This window comes from Oryzias latipes, chromosome 14, assembly GCF_053564925.1.
Source record: "Oryzias latipes strain Hd-rR chromosome 14, Olatipes_Hd-rR_3.1".
Taxonomy (NCBI): Eukaryota; Metazoa; Chordata; class Actinopteri; order Beloniformes; family Adrianichthyidae; genus Oryzias; species Oryzias latipes.
In genome coordinates this window covers 10846734-10872120 of record NC_136250.1, presented here as the reverse complement: position 1 = coordinate 10872120, position 25387 = coordinate 10846734, and the positions used below count along the sequence as shown (strand labels likewise).

The following is a 25387-nucleotide window of genomic DNA, read 5'->3' as shown; positions in this document are numbered from 1 at the left end:
TTTATCTTTTCTCTGATCCACCAACATCACATACCAAATTCTGCTTTGGGTAGAATTTCTTTTCTTGAACTTTCTGATTTCTTTCTGCACCTTTATGCCATCCAAAGCCTTACTTTTTTCAGCTTCCTTTCCAACTTGCTTCCAACATCTTCCTGCTCAAATGCTCCCATCTTTCCTCTGATAAACCATCTAAAAACAACTTTCTTAGACATTTCCTTTTATCCCTCCATATCTTTCACGGAAACCTCCTCATTCCTTCTTCCTCCCAGCTCCGCTGAGAAAGTCCACATCTTCTTTGCCACTGCCAGAATTGATGTTGCCTCATCGCATTCATGCAGAAAATCGCTGATGTTGACGTCAGCCAGAAACTTGGCGGCCGAGAGCCGCTGTTCTCCTACTTCACATGGCAAATGAAGCCACTGGCTGGCTATGACTGAAGGACGCTGACCTCTGCTTTCCTGAATTATCAGAACAATGTGTGGGAGAATGTAGTTTATGTCCACACACACACACACACATGCAGCACACTCACTAGCATTTACATCAGCACAGATGTTGCCCCCAGTGACTCAGAAAAAGGGAAAAAGGATGAGACAGTCCGACGGCTGGAGACCTTGTGGGAAAACCAGAGGGAGGAAGACATACCACACCAGCTGTTTATTTACTAAAAATGAGCCTGGAGGCATCTAACACTTTAAAAAAAATAATGATTAAAGAAAAATGCAAGTTAAAAAGCTTCCAGTTTAGAAATTGAGCTGGAAACCCCACCAGAAGAGAAAAGAGTAGGTTCTGCACACCACTAAACTGGAGTTTTTGAGAGAAACATCAGGAATAAAAAAGTGAAAAATTATGCAAAACAGAAAATCCTGCTCTTAAAATCTGGCCCTCAGGCTAACAGCAACTTCAAACATTTAAAGTCCCAGCTCCGATCACCTTTTGATCTATTTTAAAAGTGTTCCATGAATTGTGGTTTTGCTGTTTTTACCCAAAATAAAACTTAAAAAAAACCAACAGTTTTGTCTTCCAGGACACAGAGCAGCAGTAGTTCATTAGAAATTCACCTTCAAGTTGTTGGCGTGGAGCAACTCTTCCCTGTTACTGACAGCTTGGAGCAGGGAGCTTGTGGCCCGCCCAGTGTATTTTGCTATGTCACAAATAGGCTTTTTCCAACCGCATTTTTTTCATCTACTCCTGATTCACAATGATTTGAATGACAGAATACTCAGAAATGCAATTTTTAGCTTAATTTTCTTTATATATCTCCTTCATCATCAGAAAGGTGCAACAAGGACATGTTAAAAACAATATTTTCATCAGTGTAGGTTTTTGCATCATGGTTCCAAAACATTACACTACAAAAACTCAAAACCTTCCCAAGTATGCATTTGTCTATGACTAGTTTTTATATATTTTTACATTTAATTTTGTTCAAAATTTCCTCACTAGTAATTGCACATGAAGATGTAATGACTTGTTTTAGGACAATAAATCTTGAATATCTTAATGAGTCATTTGATCTAAAAAAAACAAAAGTAAAATCTCTAATTAAACAGGCGGCCGTGGTGCAGTGGCAGGGCAGTCGACCTCTGATTGGAAGATTACAGGTTCGATTCCCACCTTGCCTGCCCATGCATTGAAGTGTTCTTGGGCAAGACACTAAACCCCACCTTGCCTCTGGTGCCAGTGTTCGGCAGCGGAGCCGCCATCAGTGTGTGAATGTGTGTGTGAATGGATGAATGGGACTGTGACTATAAAGCACTTTGGGCCTTTGAGCGCTATTTAAGTATACGCCATTTACCATTTTTTTCTTACCTAATATAATATTTTTATTTGTGATAGTTAGCTGTCTTTTTTTCAAGAAACAAACGTGGCTGATTTGGGGAAACTTGAAAGTTTTATTTGACTTGTATCATTTACATAAAATCTTTCAGAAAAATGTGTGATTCTAGTTTTCAATATGATTATAGCGTAGAAATAAGGACAGTTGGACAGTTGTAGTACCTAAAATGGGACAGATTTGGGAGAAAATGTATACGGTCCATACTATAAAGAAAACACATTTTATGAGAAATAAATGCTTACTTTAGGACAAGTTCCAATTATCAGAACAATATTTCTAAACATGAGTGTTTATGGCTAATTTCAAGACTCCGGGGATGAGCAATATTCCTGCATGTTCTCCAACATACGTACCCTGGCATGTTCTAATTGGCTGGACTCACCTGAACCAGGTATTCAGTCATGAGTAGAGCTTGGATATCTGGAAATAATGCAGAACAAGCCCTCGAGGCCTGGAGTTTTCCATCTCTGATTTTGTCTTAAAAGGGCAGGAAATCTCAACTTGTTTTAAAAAAAATCTTACAAAGAAAATTTTCTATTAATTCTATGAATTTTTTGACTGTTACTCCATGTGTTTCTAGAAACACATGGAGTAACAGATTTAGCATGCAGTACATGAAATCTGCATCGATTTGATGTAAAGCCGTTGTCGTTCATAAATCTTTTTTTTTTTTTCTAAAGTGTGAACTGACATGATTTCTTGCAGTGTTTATGCAGTGTGCATTTCTGTTTGTGCTGAAGACAAGAGACAAAAGCATCGGCCAGATTGAGAACAAAGTGCTGCTATTCATTTGTGCTGAATTGAATCAAATGAATTAGCTCCCAAACGTGCCACAAGTAGGCCACAATGCACACAGTCAGGCTCAGTTGATCGAAGCGGGTAGTTCTGTGAGGCTGACTGTTTTAGGCGTCCACAGGGGGGGCAAAGGCAGCACCACTTAACTCATTTCACAGCAAAAGGTGCCGGCAGTGTTACAAAAGAAACCCGATCCATGCAAGCCCTTGATCCCTTCTGAAACTTTATTAAGAAACTTTTCTTCCATTTCCTGCCTTTCATCTACCTCCACTAACCGTGACTTTCGGAGGGCCTTTTAATCTGTGTTATGTCTGCTCAGCGGCGGGTCAAAAGCACCCTAAAGAGTTGTGACATCATTTCCTGCTCTAAATTTCCCATGCGCCCAGAGCAGCAGAAGTCAGTGGGACCTAGCTTTGGTAAATGCGCATCAAAGAAAAAAGCAGTTTTGGTTAAAATTGGTGTCTTTTTGAGATGTCTAAAAAGAAGTTTCGTATGCTAAACACACAAAGAGCCTGGGTATCATATAAGCATTTAGCTTCTTGTGTTTAAAGGTCTAGAAGAGCAGTGAAGAAGACAGAGGAGTAAGAAGAAGGGAGGAAATTTGAGGAAGAATATGTTTTTCTTTTCTCATGTGACTCATCTATGACGATGGTCAGCCTTCAGGAACGCACAGCTAGAGAAAATCAATGCTGGAATAAAATCACTGCAGAGTCAGTCATGGATGTCCTCCCTAATGAGGGCTGATGTGTTTACACAGATCCCGATATTCAAAGTTTGACTAAATAAAATAATTCAATTAAAACTGAAATGTGGGTTAAAATTAATGATGTTAATAATAAGCATCGAGAGGCAGATTTTTAGTTTTAAAGAAGACGGAACAGACGTGCAGTGTGTGATTATCATGACACATTTTCTCCAGCAGAGGGAGCTGCAGAGAAGTGATGGAACAGTGTCCGCCAATCACAGTCGATTTTTGTGGTATGGCTTATGGCTACAGCTGCTTAAAAGGCACCACATGAACATGTGGCAGCCTTTTCCCCACTCTTCCTTTTTGTATTGTTTATTGACAAGTGAGTACAGGGACATTTGTGCTGTCAGCTTTGACAGACCAATACAGTCTGACACAGAGGTTGCAGCTCCTTTCCTTGCAAAATATTGAAAAAGAAAAGACATTTTTTATTGTAAAAGTAGATTTTGTAAATGATCATTTCAAAAGTAAAATTAACCTTGGGTTTGTATCTTTAAAATATAAAAAACAACTGTCAAGTTGAAAATACTTGTAAAAGGATTCAAAACCCATCTTTGGCACTTTTTATTATTATTATTATTATTGTTATTGTTTGATGCGTTTAAGTGTGTTTTAACTTGTCTTTTGTGCAGCCTCCTTGAGGGCTCTGAAAGGCGCTTTTTAAAATAAAAAATTGTTTTACGTAATAATAAGAACGATTATTTTCAAGAAAAACATACTTAAGGCTAAAGACTCTTTCAAGAACGACTGTTGTTGATCTGCAAAACATAGATTCACTTGTTCCGATATTTTTTTTTGTTAAACTGATGCTCTTTGCTGAAAACACCCTGAGCAGTTAAAGAGTCAAACCCTTTCAAACAAAGATGAAGGAATTGTATTTTTGTATGTTCCAACAACATTTACCACAAATGAAGAAACTTCCTAATTTTAAATGTATGGGTTACATTTTAAATATGTTCCTCAAAATATAGAGTTTATATAAATAGTCCATTGTAGAGATGCATAAAAACAAAACAAAAACAAAAGAAAATCAGCAAATTTTTGTTCTACCCTTGATTTTATTTTGAAAAATAATGCTGTCATTTTTTTAACTCTTTTCTGTAATCTAAAATCAAAATTTTTGACCAAAAAAAACAAAGAAAAACAGCACAACATTAGATTAAAATTGTTTATGGAGGTGTGTGTTCAAGGTCACAGCGAAAAGAGAAGAACTGTTTTAATTAAAAAGAAGAAGGATTTCAAGTTAAAGCAGTCATGCAACCACCAGGACGGGCACAAACTTGCATCTCTACCTGCATTCCTGACATATCTACTTTTTGTTTTTACACATTTGATATTTGGCTTGTGGAGGAAAGCTCATGGTTAGTCTGGGGTGACACAAAAGCGAGACTTGACATGTTTCTGTCCACTCTCTGAATCCATTTAAAAGAACAAGATTTTGCAGATATGAAATCAGCACAAACAATCTTCGGTGTTTAAGAGTCTGACAACTGCTGACATTTGAAACACTTAAAGAGAATTTATCCTGGAGAAAACAAGAATCCAGAGCTCAGAATCTCTGTTTCATCACATGTGTGGAGCCCCGGAGAAACAAGAGTCATGTGACAGGAAGGAAGTGACCAGATGGGTAGGTGGGATGCAGACGAAAACAAAAACACTCAAGATCTCTTCAGTATGTTATGACTCAATCTGGATGTTTAAAAAAAAAAAAGCATTCTGGTGTGGATGCAAGTCTGAGTCAATGTCTACACAACTGTCACTCTGAGGAGTCCCGTACTACTACTGATAAAGAATGATTCCTAAAAGGGCAAAACAAAGCAGAGACAGAAATGCTTTGGCACAAACCGCTATGGAATAGATCAAATAATGACTAAATCTACAACAAACAGAGTCTCACATGGAAAAAAAATATCGGCAATCAGTCGCTTCCTTCCTATGTTTTATAAACGAACATCAAAGCTTTCGTTGTGGGCTGTCCCAGAATGGACAAAAAGCAATAAGGCGTTACTCCATAACTACATTAAAAAAGGAGGAATAGGTTCAACCACTTTTTCTTCCTTTTATTGTCAGACGATAATTTAGAGATAAAGAGATTGTTATAATCAAGTTAAAATTGATTGAGTCTTTTCATGTTTTACATTTATCTACCTTGTGCCATCCTCCGCAGCAGCTGCTGGCGAGCTATGATGCGGGAGAGCCGCAGGGCAGAGCGCCGTCGGGGCGTGTCTCCTAGCCTCAGGTAATGGTCCTGGCCATCAGGTGTCATGACCTCCAGGCAGGTTCCCTCACTGGCACAGTCTCCATCGCTTTCAGAATCGTGCTCCCCCTTGGCACCAGGGTTCACATTGCTCAAACTATCGATCTCCATGCTCCCGCTGCGTGTGAAATCAGTCGGGTTTTCAGCAGATTCCGTGTCAGCAGTCTCTTCTGTGATCTCCAGTCCTTTGCCAGTTCCTCTTGCAGCGTCCACGGGTTCCATGTTGCCGTCTATACCCTCCTCCTCCTTCCTTGGTGAATTGACCTCTCCTCTGACAGCATGCTGAGGCAGACGCCCTGTCTCCATTCACATCAGCTGTCCATCACCTTCAGGTCCTCTCCACTCCGATGACTTGCTGTGTGAGCACTCCCCGGGAATTCTTTCCTCTAACATGTCTTCACTGGAAACCACCCGCCCTCCTCCGCCTCCCTCAAGAGTCGAACAAGCGCTTCATTGCACCACCTGACTCCGATGACAATCCTGGTCCCCCCCCCCACCCCCCACCCCCCTCTGTGCCAGGCCCACTGCTCAGCTGAGATGGGAGGAAGATAAACTCTTCGCCTGGATCATGTGACCAGCGGCCTGCTTGCTGAAGTCCTGCCATAGAAACTACGCGCAGACCTGCAGGCGGACATGCAAATGTGCGATAAAAATGGAAAACAAATGACTCTAACAGCCATATCCTTACATGAAATAAGGAAGGAGCAGAACAATAGAGAGTATGTGGGTGTGTGAGACTGAGCTAAGGAATGCATGTATGTCAGAGCAAAGCCATTGTTCCCCCTGCAGAGGAGGACTGCAGTGCAAAACGGAGAAATGTCCACAACATCACGTTTACGCAGCAAAGCAGATGATCTCTGCATCCTGCAGATTATCTGATTTCACTGGAGTTTGAGAAGCTGCGGAAGAAGCTGAGAAGCTCATTCAAAGTCAGTAAAAAAAAAAACTATTTGATTTGATCACGCTGCCCTCTGGAGGAAACTCAAGGGAACTCGACTCCAGAAGAACATCATAGATCTTAAGAATTCTGCAACTATTTTTTCTAGTAAGGGGGAAACAGACGCCCCAAAAAAGTTCACAAAAAGCCAAGTTCTGCATCCTGCTGATCCAGCCCACAACAGGCAGTACAGTAATGTCATCCTGGGCTAAACATTAGTGTGTAAGTGGAGCCCAGGGCTGGGCTGTAGTGAGCAGGCAGTAATGTTCTGTGATATCCATCATCTCCGCTTGGTTACAGCATGCCAAGACAAGACAGGAAGCTAAAGACGAGACTGAAAAATTACTTTTGGGAAAGTCGAGATAAACTGCGTTTGCTTCTCCAAACCAAACAGCAGCAAATGTGATGCACAAGTAAAAAAAAATGTCTGGAACTGTTTAGCTTTAAGGATGTGTTTCAAAGAATGGTTTTGGTTGGTAAGATCTTCTCTGTAGCTGCATAATTTTACCAATTTATGCATCAGTTGTGTGATTTTGTAGTGAAGTTCTGTCCATTTAGTAAAATCATTTCTGTCGTGTCAATAACCAGTGGTTAAAATTTGAACCAACTGACAGAAAAAAACGCACAAAAATGGGAATTAGAAGACAAATATATCCCATCTTTTTCTTTTTAACCAATAAGAACCCGGACCCATTTCTTTAAAATCAAATTATGAGCATTTTGGACCACAGAATCAATTTCTGATATTTTTCTGTTACACTGATGTCACCATGAGTTAAAGACCCACTCCAATGAAAACAACATTTTTGGTGTTTTGAACAGTTTTCTTGTGACCTTTTTCTGATGGATATATAATAAGAAAGCAAAAAAATAGCATTTCTTTATCAGAAGCAGACAAAAAAAAACGATGTTTGAAAAAATTTAGACGTGACGAGGAAGCTACATTCAGAAGGTCACAAGCTCCCTGCTCTGCTCCATTCTGATGCATCCACTTGTAGACAAATAGATCCACGTACATCTTTTTTTCCCTCGTATGAGCTGGTATCTGGCTCTAAAACTGCACGGCTGGATAGTTCCAATATTAATCAAAATTTTTGTTGCACCAGTAGTGTTAGGTTTTGGGTGAAGGAGTGTAAGCAAGTCAGAGAGCACGTAAATATATCGATGGGAAATGGAGACGGACTTGCTCCATGGCAACAGTCCTGCTCACAACTCAGAGGCGAGTTTCTCATGCTACAGCCGTTCTGCAGAAAACTATTCTAGAGAATGACACCGGTTTTTGATTTTTGGCTAAAAACACCTCGAGACTTTAAGCACAGAATTTAAAACCTTAGAGACTAATTCAGAGTAGGAGGGGAAAAAATTAATTTAAAAACTGTGAAATAAAGTAAGAGTAGGAACCATTTGGGCAGAAATAGTTGAGATAAAGACATGTTTTTTTTTTTTTACATAAATCCCTTTTTCTGACTGCATCTATGCTTTCTAACAAACAAACCCACACACACAAACACTCGCCAACAGAAAATCTAAGACCCACAAATCCTGATGATTGGAAAAGCTTCACCCCCACTGTTAGTCTGGCAATCTGCGGAATTACAATCAAATCCAGGATTTAACACTTTTCACACAAAAACAAGACGGCAATGTGAGCCAAGTTATTTTCAAACTTACCCAATACCACTACTACAACGTTCATGTATTATCAACATCCATGTTGGATTCCAATAAAGGTGGTAAACCCAGAAGTCAAAGTGAAAACATTTTTCTGACCTGGAAACTTCTTTGGCCTGATGGATTTTTGGTAGAAATATTGATCAGCAGCATGACTGTATAAGGCCAGATGTGCACATTGTAAGGATTTCCCCCACCATCAAATCTGACCCAGACAGATGTGAAGTGTGAGCCTCTGAGCTGATGGGTTAAACATTTGGGGTGATGGAGGGCTGGAAGGAAGGAAAGGGTTTGGGGGGGGGGTTTGGCTGAAAAACAAGGAAAAGTGAGAGGAAAGAGGATTGGGGACACATGCCCTCTTGACTCCCAATTTTATGCTGTTAGAATGACAATCTTCTTATCAGCAGTAGCTGTTTGGGTGATCCGTCTGCGCACGTGAACATTTGCTCTGATTCCAGTGGTCAGCTGTGGATTCCTGGTTGTAAAAGCAGGAATGCTTGTGGTTTAATTTATCTGAGTGGCGTACATCTCAGTAATTGCATTAAACTGGACAGACAGCTGCAGCCCCCCCCCCCCCCCGCCCCCCTTCACTCTGACGCACAGCCAAACCGGATTCTGCGCATCCAGACCTAGAATTCAAATATATCTAAAACCCACGACGAAACCAAATTTGATCAAATTTCATCAACTTCCGCCCTTAAATAACAGAACTGAAGGGTATCTGAATCCCCTCTGCTCTGCCTCCCACAGCGCATGCCTGCGCTTTTGAGAACTAAATTTGACAATGACCTTCCCAAAATATTCGGGGCGCACGTTGCGCATGACGATCCGGGCGTGTGGGGGACATAACAGCCCACTCAGACCACCGGAGACAAACTTCTATTGGTAAACAGTCCTGGCATTGCAAGCGTAAACGCAAATAATGGCAAACAGCCAGACAAGCACAAGTTAAACACTTGTAAATAAAAGATCTTCGCTGCGTCTGTTCCGCCGCTGCCGTTATCTGCGGTGATAGACTGCATTCCACATTTGAGCGCTGCTTCCTTTTTTGGTTCTCTGACCTGCCAGCCGCCTCTCCCGGACGTTTCTCCACAGCAGATCCCAAGCCTTGGACGTGGACTCCCGCAGCTGCTCGCTGATCGACCGCCGCAGCTGAAGTTTACTGGCAGACTTCCTCTGGGTGGTCATTGCGGCGCCGCCGGACTCATTATATTCCCCCTGAAAGCAGCCCCGGATGGATCGGCTCACTATGGGATCCTCCGCTGCGTTAAAGCGCACGCTGAGACGGCGTGCGCGCGGGCTGCCGCAATAGTCGCCACTCCTACACCTGGTAAAAAGCACCAGCAGCAGCTCCACGGCGCTGCGTCACCTTCCTGCACCAGCGGAGGCGGGCGCGGAGCCCTTACGGCCGGGATGTGGAGCCACAGCGGAGAGCCCAGTCTAAGTGATCCAACATTTCCCCCACAGTCCTCTGCAGGGCCAAGGTGCAGAGACTAAGTTATGCACGTGAGGCAAAAGCCAGATGTGAGAGGCGGTCTCCCCCCTCCTCACCTCCCTTATGGTGAAAGAGTCTCTCACACAACTCACCAAACCTACACTTTCTCCACGACGCGAACCCACCCACTCATCCAAACAAGGATCTCTTTCAATCCCCTTGATGCTTCCTAATAACAGTCATTCCCGCACGCAAGCACAGATTCTCCACTGTGTGCTGCACAAAACATACTTCTGATGCAGAGGAGGGGGAGTCATTCATCTGAATTGGGGGGGGGGGGGGGGTGTCAAATAATTTTGCATTTCTCAACGTAGTAAATTCAATTAACAGCAAAATTTGTAATTTAAAGTCCCCCTCCAATCATCTCCTGATCTATTTTCAAAGCGTCACCAGTGAGCTTTTAATTAAGTTTACACCATTTTTAGCCTAAAAACCCTGTATGGCTTTCCAGGACAAAGTTTCTAGGTAGAGCTGTTGGCTCAGAGCAACACCGCCCCTCTTCCCATCACCCATAACAGAGCATTCCATTAACATGCCCTCCCACTGGCTTACAGCCTCTCATCCTCCCCCAATTTAACATTAACGGTGCAACAAAAATGGTGAGCAATATTGGAGTGATCCAGCTGTACAGTTTTGAGCCAGACGCCAGCTCGGATGAGGGAAACCAAGACACACATCACGTCATTTTCAAGTGGATGTATCAGACTGGAGCTTGTGGCCTGCCTGGTGTATTTTATGTCACAAATACAATCCTTTTCAAACTGCTTTTTTTTCTGCTCCTGTTTCACAACAATTTGAATAAAGAAATACTTGTCATGACTATAGAACGACTGAGACCCAGATGCTGAAACCCGGAATGAGACACAGGACAGAGATGTCTTGGCGAGAAGGTAGATTTAATATGAGGGCCAGACAGGTAGGTATCTGTTACTGGAGGTCCGAGAATGTAACTGCGGCTCGTGGCGTCACTGGTGGAACTGCTCGTTCGGGTCTGGAGTCGGCAGCGTGAGTCCGTCTCGTGAGGCAGCTGGTTCGGCAGAGGCTCGTGGTGAGGATGAAGGGACCAGACCAGTAGAGGAGTCCGGATTACGGCTGCTGTGGGTGACCACTCGTGGCTGAGGTTTCCTGGAGACAGGTAAGACAGCATATGTTAACTACTTGGCTTAAGGCAAGGCAACAAAGCATGAACTTGACGTGAGGCCAAATATGCACCATCAGGGGCAACGGACTGGCGTTGAATGAAGATCCTGGAGCTCCTTAAGAAGGCAGGTGTGTCGATGAGGTGAGTGGAAGCAGCTGGGGATAATCAGGAACCAAGCGGAGAGGAGAGGGGGAAGGAGTCTGACAGAGGCACCATGACAGTACCCCCCCCTCAACGACCGCCTCCAGGCGGTCAAGGGCGGCGATCTGGGTGGGCCCGGTAGAAATCCTCAATGAGCGAGGGGTCCAAAATGAGAGAGCGGGAAATCCAGGAGCGCTCCTCCGGCCCGTAACCCACCCAGTCGACCAGGAACTGGAATCCGCGACCCCGACGGCGGACATCCAGGATCCGATTGACGTCGTAAGCCGGAGCACCGTCGATGAGCCGGGCGGGTGGCGGGGAAGCGGACGGCGGGCACAGAGGACTGTCCAGAACTGGCTTGATCTGGGAAACATGAAATGACGGGTGAACTTTCAGAGCCTTGGGAAGACGGAGTCGGACGCAGGTGGGGTTGATGAGTTTCTCTATGACGTAAGGTCCGATGAATCGTGGAGCCAGTTTCTTGGAGGTGGCTTGGATGGGGATATTACGTGTGGAGAGCCAGACCCTCTGGCCAGGTTGGTACTCGGGTCCCACCACCCTGTGACGGTTGGCGATGCGGCAGTTGCTCTCCTTGGTGCGGAGGAGAGCAGCCTTAGCCTGTGCCCAGATGCGTTGGCACCGCTGGATGTGATGTTGTACGGAAGGCACCGCCAAGTCCAGTTCCTGTGACGGAAACAGAGGTGGTGAGTACCCGAGGGCGGCCTCAAAGGGAGAGAGCCCAGTGGCAGTGGAGGGATGAGCATTATGGGCATACTCAATCCACACGATATATTGGGACCAGTCCTGCTGGTTCTGTGCCGCCAAGCAGCGGAGAGCTGCCTCCAGTTCCTGGTTCGCTCTCTCCGCTTGGCCGTTGGACTGAGGATGGTAGCCAGATGTGAGGCTGACCGTGGCCCCCAAGGCCGTACAGAAGGCCTTCCAGACCTGAGAAATGAACTGCGGGCCACGGTCAGAGACAATGTCCAGGGGGATGCCATGGTGACGGAAAACCTGCTTGGTCATGATATCAGCAGTTTCGGTGGCAGTGGGTAGTTGAGGGAGCGGAATGAAGTGGGCCATCTTGGAAAATCGATCTATGACTGTGAGTATGACGGTGTTACCTGCTGATGGGGGTAACCCGGTGACAAAGTCCATTGCCAAGTGGGACCAGGGCCTGCTGGGCGTAGGAAGTGGGTGGAGCAACCCCGCCGGAGCCGAGGAGGACGTCTTGGATCGGGCGCAGGTGGTGCACGCCGAGATATACTCCCTAATATCCTTCTCCATAGACGGCCAATAAAACCTCTTACGAAGTAAATGGAGGGTACGGTGGACCCCCCCATGGCACGCCAGACGAGACGCGTGACCCCAAGTGATGACTTCGGAGCGGAGATGAGCGGGTACAAACAGTGTGCCCCTGGAGGCGGGTGGATGGTCAGAGTCCCCTTCCAGGGCTTGAAGAACCTTGGCCTCGATATCCCAGGTGACACTTCCTATGATGCAGGATGAAGGGAGGATTGATGATAGAGTGTTCTCAGACGGACTGTATTTCCTGGAGAGGGCATCGGGTTTGGTGTTGCGGGAGCCTGGTCTGTAGGTTATGGTGAAGTGAAACCGGTCAAAGAAAAGACACCAACGAGCTTGCCTGGAGTTGAGTCTTTTCGCGGAGCGTAGGTATGCCAGGTTTTTATGGTCCGTCCAGACGATGAAAGGCTGCTCGGCTCCCTCCAACCAGTGACGCCACTCCTCCAGGGCAAGTTTGATGGCTAAGAGTTCCCGGTTGCCAACGTCGTAATTCTGCTCAGAAGGGGACAGCTTGCGAGAGAAAAACGCACAAGGTTTGAGTTTTCCAGAACTCTCCTCCTTCTGTGAGAGGACAGCGCCCACCCCAGAGTCAGAGGCATCGACCTCAACGATAAATTGCCGTGAGGGGTCAGGTTGGATGAGGATCGGGGCAGAGACAAACAGTTTCTTTAACCTGTTGAAGGCCTGTTGGGCTTCGTTGGACCAGACAAAGGGATGCTTTATGGAAGTGAGGCGTGTAAGGGGAGAAGCAATACTGCTGTAATTGCGTATGAAGCGTCTGTAAAAGTTAGCAAAGCCCAGGAATTGCTGTAGCTTCTTACGGCTGGTTGGAGGTTCCCAGTTGGTAACAGCTTCTATTTTGGATGGATCAGGGCGTATGCAGCCAGCCTCGATAATGTAACCGAGAAACTGTACAGTGGGGGAATGAAATTCGCACTTTTCATGCTTAACGAAAAGCTGATTTTCCAATAGTCTCTCCAACACCAGCCGAACGTGATGCTCGTGTTGAGCCAGATCGTGGGAGTAGACAAGAATATCATCTAAATAGACAAAGACGAATCGATTAATGAAGTCCCGAAGGACATCGTTAACTAGCCTTTGGAAAACTGCCGGGGCGTTGGTGAGGCCGAAAGGCATTACTAAATATTCGTAATGCCCTAACGGGGTGTTAAAGGCAGTTTTCCACTCGTCCCCTTCCTTAATTCGGACCAAGTGGTAGGCATTGCGGAGATCTAACTTTGTGAATATGCGAGCCTTCTGGACGGAATCAAAAACAGAGGTGATTAATGGCAGTGAGTATTTGTCTTTTACGGTGATTTGATTTAGTTCGCGATAATCAATGCATGGTCGGAGGGACTTGTCTTTTTTCTGCACGAAGAAAAAGCCTGCTCCCACGGGGGAGGAGGAGGGTCGAATGTGCCCCAGGGCGAGGGCTTCCTGTACATAGTTCTCCATGGCTGTCTTTTCTGGTCCAGATAGATTAAACAAATGGCCCTTGGGCAATGGAGCGCCAGGCATCAGGTTTATGGCGCAATCATAAGGTCTATGAGGTGGGAGAGCACTAGCTTTGGTTTTGCAAAATACTGCTTTTAAATCATGATAACAACGAGGAATGTTGGACAAATCGACTTGGCTATGACACTCAGCGTTAGGAGAAGTAACGGAAGGGAGAGCAGAGAGAAGACAATTAGCGAGGCAATATGGGCTCCACTGGATTATAGTCCCTTGAGCCCAATTAAATTGAGGATTATGCAGTTTTAGCCAGGAAAACCCGAGTACTATGGGAGTATGGATGGACTTGGTGATGAGGAAACGGATAGACTCACGATGGTTGCCAGAAGTAATGAGCAGGATGGGTTTGGTGCGGTGGGTGATGCGGGATAAGAGTTGACCGCCTAAACCGGAAGCCTCGATGGGGTTCTCCAGGGGTTCTGTGGGAATCGACAGTTCATTAACAAGTTGCTGGTCAATTAAACTCTGCTCGGCCCCGGAGTCGACCAGGGCCCGTAACTCATGCACTTGGAGATCGTGACTTAACTTGACAGGGATTAGTAAAAAATTATTACCGGCCAGGTAGATGTTTGTTACCCCTCGCAGCCTGTCTCCTAGCGAGGGGTTCGGGTGTTTAAACGAAGCGGGCAGGAGATGACAATGTGGCCCTTTGCTCCGCAATAGAAACAGGCCCCCTCCATGCGCCGTCTGCGGCGTTCCTCTTCAGACAGTCGAGAGTGTCCAACCTGCATAGGCTCGTCTGGAGGTCTAGAGGGGCTGAGGGAGTCGAGAGGGGTGGCGTGAACAGCGTGTGAGAAGTTGGAGGATGTAGTGGTTGCGGCACGCTGGAAAACGGGCCCTCGTTCCCTTTGACGCTCCCGCAGGCGAACATCAGAGCGGAGTGCCGCAGAAACCAGTTCCTCAAATGACCGGGCTTCGGGTTGAGAACACAGATGATCCTTAATTTGTTCATTTAAAGACTGGTAAAAGATCCCCTTCAAAGCTGCGTCGGGCCAGCCTGCCTCGACCGCCAGAATACGGAAATCTATAACGTGTTCACTCACCGAGCGGTTACGCTGCCTGAGCGCGAGTAACCGACGGGTTGCTTCGTCCTGTTTGCGTGGTTGGTCGAAAATTAACTGGAACTCTCTGAGGAAACGTTCATAAGTGAGGTGGCTTATGGGATTGGAGGAGAGGAAAGCCTGGGCCCACTGGAGGGCTTTATTGCGTAGAGAGTTGACGATCAGTGATATTTTACTGTGATCCGACTGATAATGACGGGGGGCTTGTTGGTAAATCAGCTCGCATTGGAGGAGGAATCCTCCGCAGGCTTCAACGTCACCAGTAAATGGTTCCGGTTGCAGCCGGATGTTTTCGTGAGCGGAGGGTGATCCGGAAACGGAAGTAGCCGAGTTAGCCGTAGCTTGAGCCGTATCTGTTGGAACATGGGAAAAATGTCCGGTTAAATTGTTCAATGTCTGTGTCAAACCGTCCAGGCGGTGAAAAAGGTCCTGTTGGGCCGCGGCCATCTGGGATAGGGCGTCGGCCTGGCGACCAAGCAATATGCCTTGCTGGGATACGGCTAATCTGAGTCCCTCCGGGTCAGCTGGGTCGGGATTATGGCCAGTCCGTTCTGTCATGACTATAGAACGACTGAGACCCAGATGCTGAAACCCGGAATGAGACACAGGACAGAGATGTCTTGGCGAGAAGGTAGATTTAATATGAGGGCCAGACAGGTAGGTATCTGTTACTGGAGGTCCGAGAATGTAACTGCGGCTCGTGGCGTCACTGGTGGAACTGCTCGTTCGGGTCTGGAGTCGGCAGCGTGAGTCCGTCTCGTGAGGCAGCTGGTTCGGCAGAGGCTCGTGGTGAGGATGAAGGGACCAGACCAGTAGAGGAGTCCGGATTACGGCTGCTGTGGGTGACCACTCGTGGCTGAGGTTTCCTGGAGACAGGTAAGACAGCATATGTTAACTACTTGGCTTAAGGCAAGGCAACAAAGCATGAACTTGACGTGAGGCCAAATATGCACCATCAGGGGCAACGGACTGGCGTTGAATGAAGATCCTGGAGCTCCTTAAGAAGGCAGGTGTGTCGATGAGGTGAGTGGAAGCAGCTGGGGATAATCAGGAACCAAGCGGAGAGGAGAGGGGGAAGGAGTCTGACAGAGGCACCATGACAATACTCAGAAATGCAATTATAAGATTAAGTGTCTTTATATAGCTCTTCCATCATCAGAAAAATGCTACAAGAACATGTTAAAACACCAAAAATATATATAAATTGAGGTGGGTCTTTAAGTTCTTGTATTTTTTTCCCATCTTGGAAAAACAGAAAAAAGAAAATTTCGTATTATTTCCATTTTTAAAGTGAAAAAAATCTCCCAAAATTCAACTTTAAAAAAAAAAACCTTTGGTTTTCCATTAATCTACATTTTCCAGTAAACGTCCGACTAAACGTCTAAAGCCTAAATAGGAACGCTCAACAGCTGACTCCAGCCAGCCTGACAGCCTAAAGTGAAAGTGTTTAAGTTGTCTGTCTATGTGACCCACATTCACCCTGTGACAGGTTAAGCGTTTTGGGACTCCTCATCCTCAGTTCCACGTTCTTCTCATGTTATTCCAAGAATGCCAGGCAGAGCGACCACATTGGCTTGGACCTTCCTCAGCTGCCATCTGACTGACACCCTCGGATGTCCTGTTTGTGGTGTTGAGTTGCAAGTCAGCATGGATCCCCGGGCAAAAACCTGATTCAACATTTCGTCCTGTCGAAACACGCTCAACATCTTGGGCAGTCAGCAGAATCCTGGGGTTATGTGGACACCAAACACCACTTTGCTGGTCAGGTGCTGAGGATTGAAATAATCCCTTTGTGATATATTTTGCCTCTAAAAATGGCCGAGGTTATTGCTGTGATTTCCCATCAAACACAGCACACACCAACAGAAACGTTCCTGCTTTCCTTGCACCAAGTCTAAGTTGCAGACTGACCTGGTGATTTATACTTCTGCACTACATCACAGTGCAAGACAGGCATTTGCACTGAGTGATGATGAGAGGTAAATAGTTTGAAGAGAAAGAAATGATGAAAGCAAACAGCTGAAAGGAGTGAGGATGAGGAATGGAAAGCTTTCAATGCAGGAGGCAATAGTTGGAAAACCACAGTAAAGCAAGATAATCAAAGAATACCAACAGTATGTGAAACAACCTAAAAAAATCTCACAAGTAAAATTAATATTTCTGAGACAAATGTTATTTTCTGCATCTAGACTGTTACATTTAATCTTAGTAATGTCTTCATCATCAGCAAAATTGATAGCAAGAAAGGAAATTAGGTAAAAAACCTGATACCCCAATAAAAGTATCTTTGGATAAAAAAAAAACACAGAACCAACTCTGCTTCAAGTCCTCAATCACCCCATGAGAGTGCGTTTTCTGGCTCCACTTCTCTTAGGAAGAACCTGCTGTTGCTCATCTCCTCTGGAGAGCCTCTTACATACTTGCTCCGATTAAGAAAATGTGTTTTTTGGTGTTTTTAACATGTTCTTGTGGCCTTTTTCTGATGATGGAAGACATGTATGACGAATTGCATTTCAGAGTATTTCTTTATTCAAATTGTTGTGAATTAGGCGCAGATTTTAAAATGCTGCTGGAAAAAGATTGTAGCTGTGACGTAGAAAATACACTGGCCATAAGCTTCCTGCTGCGCTCCATTCTGATGCATTTATTTGTAGCTTACTCGATCCATGGACGCCTTTTTTTTCCCTTGTCTCAAAACTGTACAGCTGGATTGCTTTAATACTGCTTGCCATTTTCCGGCTAGCAGGAGAGTGTGTAAACAGAGCGCTGACTGTTATGGGTGATGGGAATGTGGGGTGGCGTTGCTCCACGCCAACAGTCCTGCCCACAACTCAGAGGTGAAGTTCTAATGATCCATTGCTGCACTGCAGAAACTGTCCTAGAAAACGAGACAGAAATTTAATTTTGGCTTAAAAATGGCATTGATGATTAAAAGACCACTTGGAATGCTTTTACAAAACAGTTGTGGCCAAAAGATTAGAGAATTGTGGTACATAAATATTGGAAATTGGAAAAGTTGCTGCATAAGTTCCTACAATAGCAATTTACGTATACTCCAGAATGTTTTGAAGAGTGATCAGATGAATTGTCCTTTTTTGCCATGAAAATTAACTTAATCCAATAAAAACTTTCCACTGCATTTTATTGCTGTCATCAAAGAACCTGCTGAGATTGTTTCAGTAATCGTCTTATTAACTCAGGTGAGAATGTTGACGGGCACAAGGCTGGAGATCACCATGTCCGGCTGATTTGGCTAGAATGGCAGACTTGACATGTTAAAGGAGGGGGATGCTTGAAATCCTTGTTCTTCCATTTTTAACCATGGTGACCTACAAAGAAACGTGTGCAGCCATCATTGCATTGCATAAAAATGGCTTCACAGGCAAGGATATTGTGGCTACTTAGATTGCACCTCAATCAACAGTTTATAGGATCATCAAGAACATCAAGCAAAGGCTTCAGGGAGTCTAAGAAAGTCCAGCAAGCGCCAGGATCATCTCCTAAAGAGGATTCAGCTGCAGGATCGGAGTGCCACCAGTACAGAGCTGCTCAGGCATGGCAGCAGGTGTGAGTGCTTCTGCACACACAGCGAGGCCAAGACTTTTGGAAGATGGCTTGGTGTCAAGAAGGGCAGCAAAGAAGTCACTTCTCTCCAAAGAAAACATCAGGGACAGATAGATCTTCTGCGAAAAGTATGGCGAACGGACTGCTGAGGAGAAGTCATATTCTCCAATGAAGCCTCTTTGCGATCGTTTGGGCCATCTGGAAAAAGGGTTGTCCGGAGAAGAAAAGGTGAGCGCTACCATCAGTCTTGTGTCATGCCAACAGTAATGCATCCTGAGACATTCATGTCATATCCAAGGGAGTGGGCTCACTCACAATTTTGCCCCAAAACACAGCCATGATTAAAGAATGGAACCAAATGACAGAATGTTATTCCGACTGAGTTTTCTCTATGGTTTGTGAAATTATTGATAAAGTGTTTCTCACCAGGAGTTCAGGAAGGAGGGAGAAGGACATTGCCTAATTAGCAGAAAAACAATAACATTATATAGATTAGACAAAACAATAGTAGATTTACAGACCTGCTGCTAATGTAAATACAAAAAAAGAAGTTCCTTTGCTAATACTGCTCTTGTGTTATACCTAATCCTTCACAGGTTTGTCCAATCTTCCCTTCCTGCATAGATCTGTCCTTGTTGAACACGGACAGGCATCATTTAACTGCTAGCTGCTTCAGCAACATTGAATATCAATGAGGCTGAGTTGTATTTTACATATTACAGGATGGAAAACTCACAGCAGTTTAAAAAGTATACAAACAAGTAAATAAAAGTTTGAGGTAGGGGGGAGTTGAAGTAAACGAGCAGGCAGTTTAGGAATGAATACAAAAAAGCCACCTCAAAGCTAGCGTTTTGTTCCTATTTAGAAATATTTCTGATATTTGTTTACATAAATACAAACTCAAAACAATGTCTTTCTCATGCTGTCGTGGATTTGATATAGAGAATTGAAACATAACCAAATATTTCCCTTTTTTCAAATGAGAATCAGCAAATGGTTGATAAATATAAAAAAGTATGTTGAATCATTGTTGGTGATCAATATTTTTTAATAAGACAATGTTTTTACCCAAGTCAAACTAAAAATGTATATTTGCCAAAATTACAGCAAAACATGTAGAGTCAATAGTGATCTTTGTTAAATGACGTTATATTTGCAACACAGGGATGAATAAGCAAATTCTGCCAAGAAATATACAGTGATCAACTCGAGGCGATGAGAGAATGTTACTCATTAATTGGTTGTTGTAAGACAAATTGATAATATTGAAAACTTTTCCAGCTGGTTCTGAAATATTAGAAGTAAGTTAGTAATGTATATCTCCAGTGACCCACATATGTGAAAAGGTAACACGTTTTTAGAAAACTCCAGCCAGAAAACATCAAATTCAATTCAAACATCAAAAATTTGTAGAAATAAATGTTCATGTAGGTTGTTGTCTATTAAAATAAGTGCAATCCATCCAGCCATCCATCCAGACAGCCATCCAGCCATCAACTTCCGCTCATCCGAGACCGGGTCATTGGGGGCAGCAGTCTAATCAAAGATGCCCAGACTTCCCTCTCCACAACCACTTCCTCCAGTTCCTCTGGGGGGACCCCGAGGCGTTCCCAGGCCAGCCGAGACACATAGTCTCTCCAGCGCGTCCTGGGTCTTCCCCAGGGTATCCGCCCAGTGGGAGGTGCCTGGAACACCTTCCCAGGAGGCATCCTAACCAGATGCCCAAGCCATCTCAACTAGCTCCTCTCGATGTGGAGGAGCAGCATCTTTCCTCTGTGCTTCCTCCTGGTGACCGAGCTTCTCACCCTATCTCTAAGGGAGCCCCTACCTACCCTACGGAGGAAGCTTATTTCAGCCACTTGTATTCAAGCCCTCATTCTTTCGGTCATGACCTAGAGCTCATGACCATAGGTGAGTATTGGAAGCACTCGTGAACCCAAGATATTTAAACCTCTCCACCCTGAGCAGGAGCCCTCCATCCCCCAAGAGAGGGCAAACCACCTTTCTCCGGTCGAGAACCATGGCCTCAGACTTGGCGATGCTGACGCTCATCCCAGCCGCTTCACATACGGCCGCAAACCGCCCCAATGCACTCTGGAGGTCCTGGATTGATGAAGCCAACAGGACAACACCACCTGCACTCAGCAGAGAACAAATCCTGTGGTCCCCAAACTACACTCCCCCCGACCCCTGGCTGCTCCTGTCTATAAAAACGATGAAGAAAACCGGTGATTAAAGGCAGCCCTGGCGCAGTCCAACATGCATCGGGAACAGGTCTGACTTACTCCCGGCTGTGCAAATAAATGCCAAATTAAGAAAAAAAATTCAATGGGAAAACTACTGACCTCTACCTTAACTGAAGTAGTTTTAGATTTCACCTCCGTCACGTCTTAAGCACTGATATGTGGACAGCGAGCCGGCCCCTCAGGTCGACCTCTTACTTGGGCAGCGAGAATGAGGACGGCGTGAAAAGTCTCACGGCAGCAGCCAACCCAAACATCAGGCGAACACATTTCAGCGCTCAAACGACAAATCAAAACACAAAACAGACATGTTCTGGACAGATGGGGGATCTCATTTTCTGAGCAAACACGCAACAGAGCAGGGGTGTCTCCGTCGGGGGAGCAATCAGATCCCACGGTGGTTACAAAAATTAACAAGGCTGGTTTGGAGGCTGCTGCTTCAAGAGGATGGGGGGTGAAGCAAAAGATGGAGGCCTGCATTTCTTGTAGGTCATTTGAGGTTAGACCGTCGAGTTAAAAAACCACTGTGATCAGTTAGGGCAAAAAATACAGAAAGAAAACAATGTTCGATATTACAGTCACATCCTTTGGTGTTTTGATTATGCTACAATATTTTTTTAACTCTAATACTCAATTTTTAGTATAAAGATGCTTCAAACTCAGGATTTTGCTCTTTGATTTATTTTTCCTTCAACAGAACCACAGTAAAAAGTCGATAGCAGCATCTGTGCATAAAGCTGGGGTTAGTGAGTTCAGCCTAATCAATGATTTAACAGATCACATGATCAGAGACTGCATGCCTCTAGCACCTCGCACACACCCCTCCCCCCTGACAGCTTCCTTAAATTTACATGTCTTCCAAGCAAACATGCTCCAGTTTCCCATTCCTTTTCTATTTTCAGCAGGACTGAATTGTTCCAGTCAAGCATCTCAGCTTCTCATTGCAATCTGCAGATGCATTGAAAGGAAAAGTCTTATCCTCCCACAAACAAATGTCATTAGCAGCATGACACCTGCACCAAAACCAATCTGCGTAAAACATGAACCTAACAGATTAGATGGAAGCTTGGAACAGAGGCTGCATATGTTAAATTAATTCTTTATGGATTCATTCACACAAAACCATCCATTTTTTTCTAACGGTACAGTACAGACCAAAAGTTTGGACACACCTCATTCAAATGATTGGGAAAGTGTGTCAAAACTTGTGGTCTGTGCTGTATATTTGATCTTAAACTAAATGTTAATATCACAATCGCAACTCCTAGATCATCAGACTGTTTAATCAAAGTAAAGTTCTCCTACATGAGCTTCAAAGCATGAACTTAAGACATTTTTAACTCTAGATACAACCAACATAAGCGTTTAGACTTCAGCAAAATGTCAAGAGATGGAAAAACTGATCAATCCTTAAATATTTTACATGAGAAAAGAAAGTATTCGTCATCCAAGAACAACCTTTTTAGATTTTAAATTAATTAATTAGTTTTATTTAGTAAAACTTAAATCTTTTCAAGTTAAATTCTTTAACAAAATACTTTAAACAGGGTATTTGAGTGTTAAGGACTGAGCGGCCAAATGTGGACAAAAGAAAATTGATCAAAAATAAAAATGCAGTTTTTTAATACCACCACGCAAATTTGTCTTCTTTAAAGGACATTTCTAAACCTTAATATCTCTCAATTACTGCATACTGAATAAACTTATTTTGGTATCTACAGAGGACACTTGAGGTTTTTCAATTAACCCGTTTTAAAGTTTGAACATCTAGGAAAAAATAGTTAAAAGTATTTTTTTCAGTATGAAACTTCTTCTGCTTGCCTTAATTAGTGTAATTAATATATAAAATGAAAATGGTTCATCTCACATATTTGCAAACCCCCCCCCCCCCCCTGCATGTTTATATCACATAGATACTGTCTGGGTCAATTTGACCCAGCAGTCAAAATGGAGGTACAAGGATGTCTTATTATTAGTAGTATTTCTTTCTTTGCAGGTGTGAGATGTATTTCACCCCAATCACACACATACACAAACACACACACACAGGTGCATAGATGTTATGCCTTTTGACAGGAACCATTTATGTTCTTGCGGGAAAACTCAACCCACATTCAGTTGACACTCAACAGGGGAGGGGCAAAACATATTAACCCTTGTGCTATCCTATGACCCTATCTTGCGTTGACATGTTCTTCCTACCATGACAAAGGTGGATAAAGGTGGAAAGATTTCATGGAATCCATTAACACCAGTGAGGATCACAAATCATTGAAGAAAAAAGGTTCAGAGCACTGTCTAGTGGGTCTAGATGACCCAACTCCCAATGTTAAAGTGCCTAGGATAGCACAAGGGTTAAAGATTCTCTGCATGGGAGTCCTTCCAACATTACACAGGCAGACCTTTACAAAATGAGCAGCAGAAAGATGACAGTCCAGGAGGCTCTGCAAGTCATCACTGATCATGATCAGAAGAAGATTATCTTGAGCTAAATTCTGATTGTAATGATTATGATTATGAACCAGATGAGGGAATTGCTATTCCTGTTCCTCCAAGCAAGACATTCATGTCAAAGAATGGTGAAATACATTGGTCTACATCCCCAAATATGCGTCAGACAAACCTGTCTGCAGAAAACATAATAAAGACAGTGCCAGGGCCCACTAGGATGGCAGTGACTCATGTGACCATGTCAAGACCAGCATGACCTGAGCGAAATGTGCAAAATTAATTTGCACAAAGCACAGTGTGATGACATGTCACTCGAGCTGTGTAGATGTACAGACACACACAAGTTTATAATGCGAATGCTTGTCTGTTGTATTGTGATTTTGTTTTTCTGGTTCACAGTATATGCATGTAATACAAAATCTCAAAATTATGTTTCAATGTTATATAGAGCTATTGTATTTTATATGTTGGTCTCTTAAAAGTAATACAGCAGTGAAAAATTAAAAAAAGCTTGAACATGTTTTAGGAAGAACGAGTGAATTATCTACTAATTGAACCATTACCTGATAGAGGTCAGGAACACCATTGCACTAAATATTGATAGAACAATTAGTAATAGAGTTAGTAATAAAATATCCACACTGCTTGTTAGGGTTTTTTGGGTTTCAGACATCTTTTGGAGAATTAAACATACACCGGGTTAAATCGACCTGGTGCATGTTTAATTATCCAAAAGATGCACCGGGTCAAATTGACCCAGGAACATCATCTCTGTTCCTCACAAATGAAGATAACAGCTGGGTTAAAGATATAGGTTGGACTGGACAAAAGCCTGTCAAAACAAATCAATATAAACGGAATTAACTTTAGTTCAACCACAAAAACAGACCAACTTGTAGAAACTTATTGACCCCTTAAAAAACACCAGGGGAACATTTATGGTGTTGTATCAAACCACTCGACAAACATGGGGGTTTCCAAAACTCACAACCTCTGACAAAGACAACAGACAAGACTAAACACAAAACTTGGTCTTTCAGTGGAAAGAAATAGAAGGGCAGACAAATCTAACACAAACCAAGCAAAAGAAAGATCATTTAATAAGTCAGTTTTTCCTTCTCTGAAACACTTGGGTCTGTGCCTGCCCTGTAGCCGGACTGGTGTGAATTGCTGTGCTTCCTCTATTGGCCTCAGACGACCGAACACAGTTACTGGAGCAGACACCCAGCATCATCTGCAACGACCAGCATCCCCCCAGCAAAAGTCACTCAAAACACATTTAAATAGTTTGTGAAAACTGTATAAATATGTTTCAGTCTGCACCTTAAACATGCCCACCAGAAAATAACTCTGATGTACTGCAAAAATTCAAAATGAATACATATTATGACTCAAAGAAATATGTATTTATTAGTTGAGATTAAAACAGATTTTTTAAAGATGTACAATTATTTAACAACCCTTATAACCATGGAATGCAAAATAAGGTGTGCAGCATGAAGGTTGTACTACTATTGTACTAGGGGTGTGGCAGTAAAAAAGTTATACTGTTCATTAAAGAAAAACGATGCAGGAAAATACTTAAATCAAGCATTTTAAAAAATTAGGTATTGATTCCTTATAATTTTTTTCTCTCATACAGACCTAAAAACAGATATCTATCTTATAAAGAGCTTCCACATAAATTGACGACTGGTTTTTGACATTAGAGTTGAAGCGGTTAGTTTGACCCTTGACTTTAGCATGTCTGGGTTGCAGGGTGATTGACAGGTACTCGGCATGAGAGCAATAGGTCTTAAGCTCACCAGAAGTGGATATGGGTCAAGAGGAGGAGGACAAGCAAAAGTAGGTCTAAAAGCAAAGAAAAAATTGCAGACAGGGCTTAACTTTTTTCATTTGATAGTTTTATATTGATATGCCTTTAATACTTAATGTTTAAAAAGCTTGAGTAAACCATTCACTCTTATTTTAGAGCCTCTTTTCCACAAACGTCATAGTGAGTGAAAATCAACGTTACCAATAGTCAGAATTATGTAACATCTGTTCATCGAGCCTAAAATAATAGTCTGAGTTTATTACATTTTGTATTCAATCAAAAAAAGTTGTTCTATTGTAAGAGAAACTTCTCCGGCATCAAAGTGGGTCAGATGCTATCTGAGAAATTGTGTCCACATACTCTAAAGGCCAAGCCAGGAAATCCATGAGGCAGTTTTCTTCCCTAAAAATCTC

General features: G+C 43.6%; 1 protein-coding gene across 4 annotated transcripts in view; it reads right to left on the bottom strand.

The window, feature by feature from the left end:
• The window catches only part of LOC101168886 (stAR-related lipid transfer protein 13), a 57611-nt gene that overhangs the window by 20450 nt on the left and 11774 nt on the right, over positions 1 to 25387 (bottom strand). The window contains exon 1 of one of the 4 annotated variants that reach the window (XM_023962344.2): positions 9310 to 9718. The exons of 2 other annotated variants lie outside the window; for them this stretch is intronic. In XM_023962344.2, coding sequence (XP_023818112.1) covers positions 9310 to 9436 — 127 coding nt within the window. In that variant the 5' untranslated portion in view covers positions 9437 to 9718. Of the gene's footprint in view, positions 1 to 5531; positions 6064 to 9309; positions 9719 to 25387 lie in introns of those variants that run through there. One more of the 4 variants, XM_023962343.2, reaches the window with a different exon arrangement.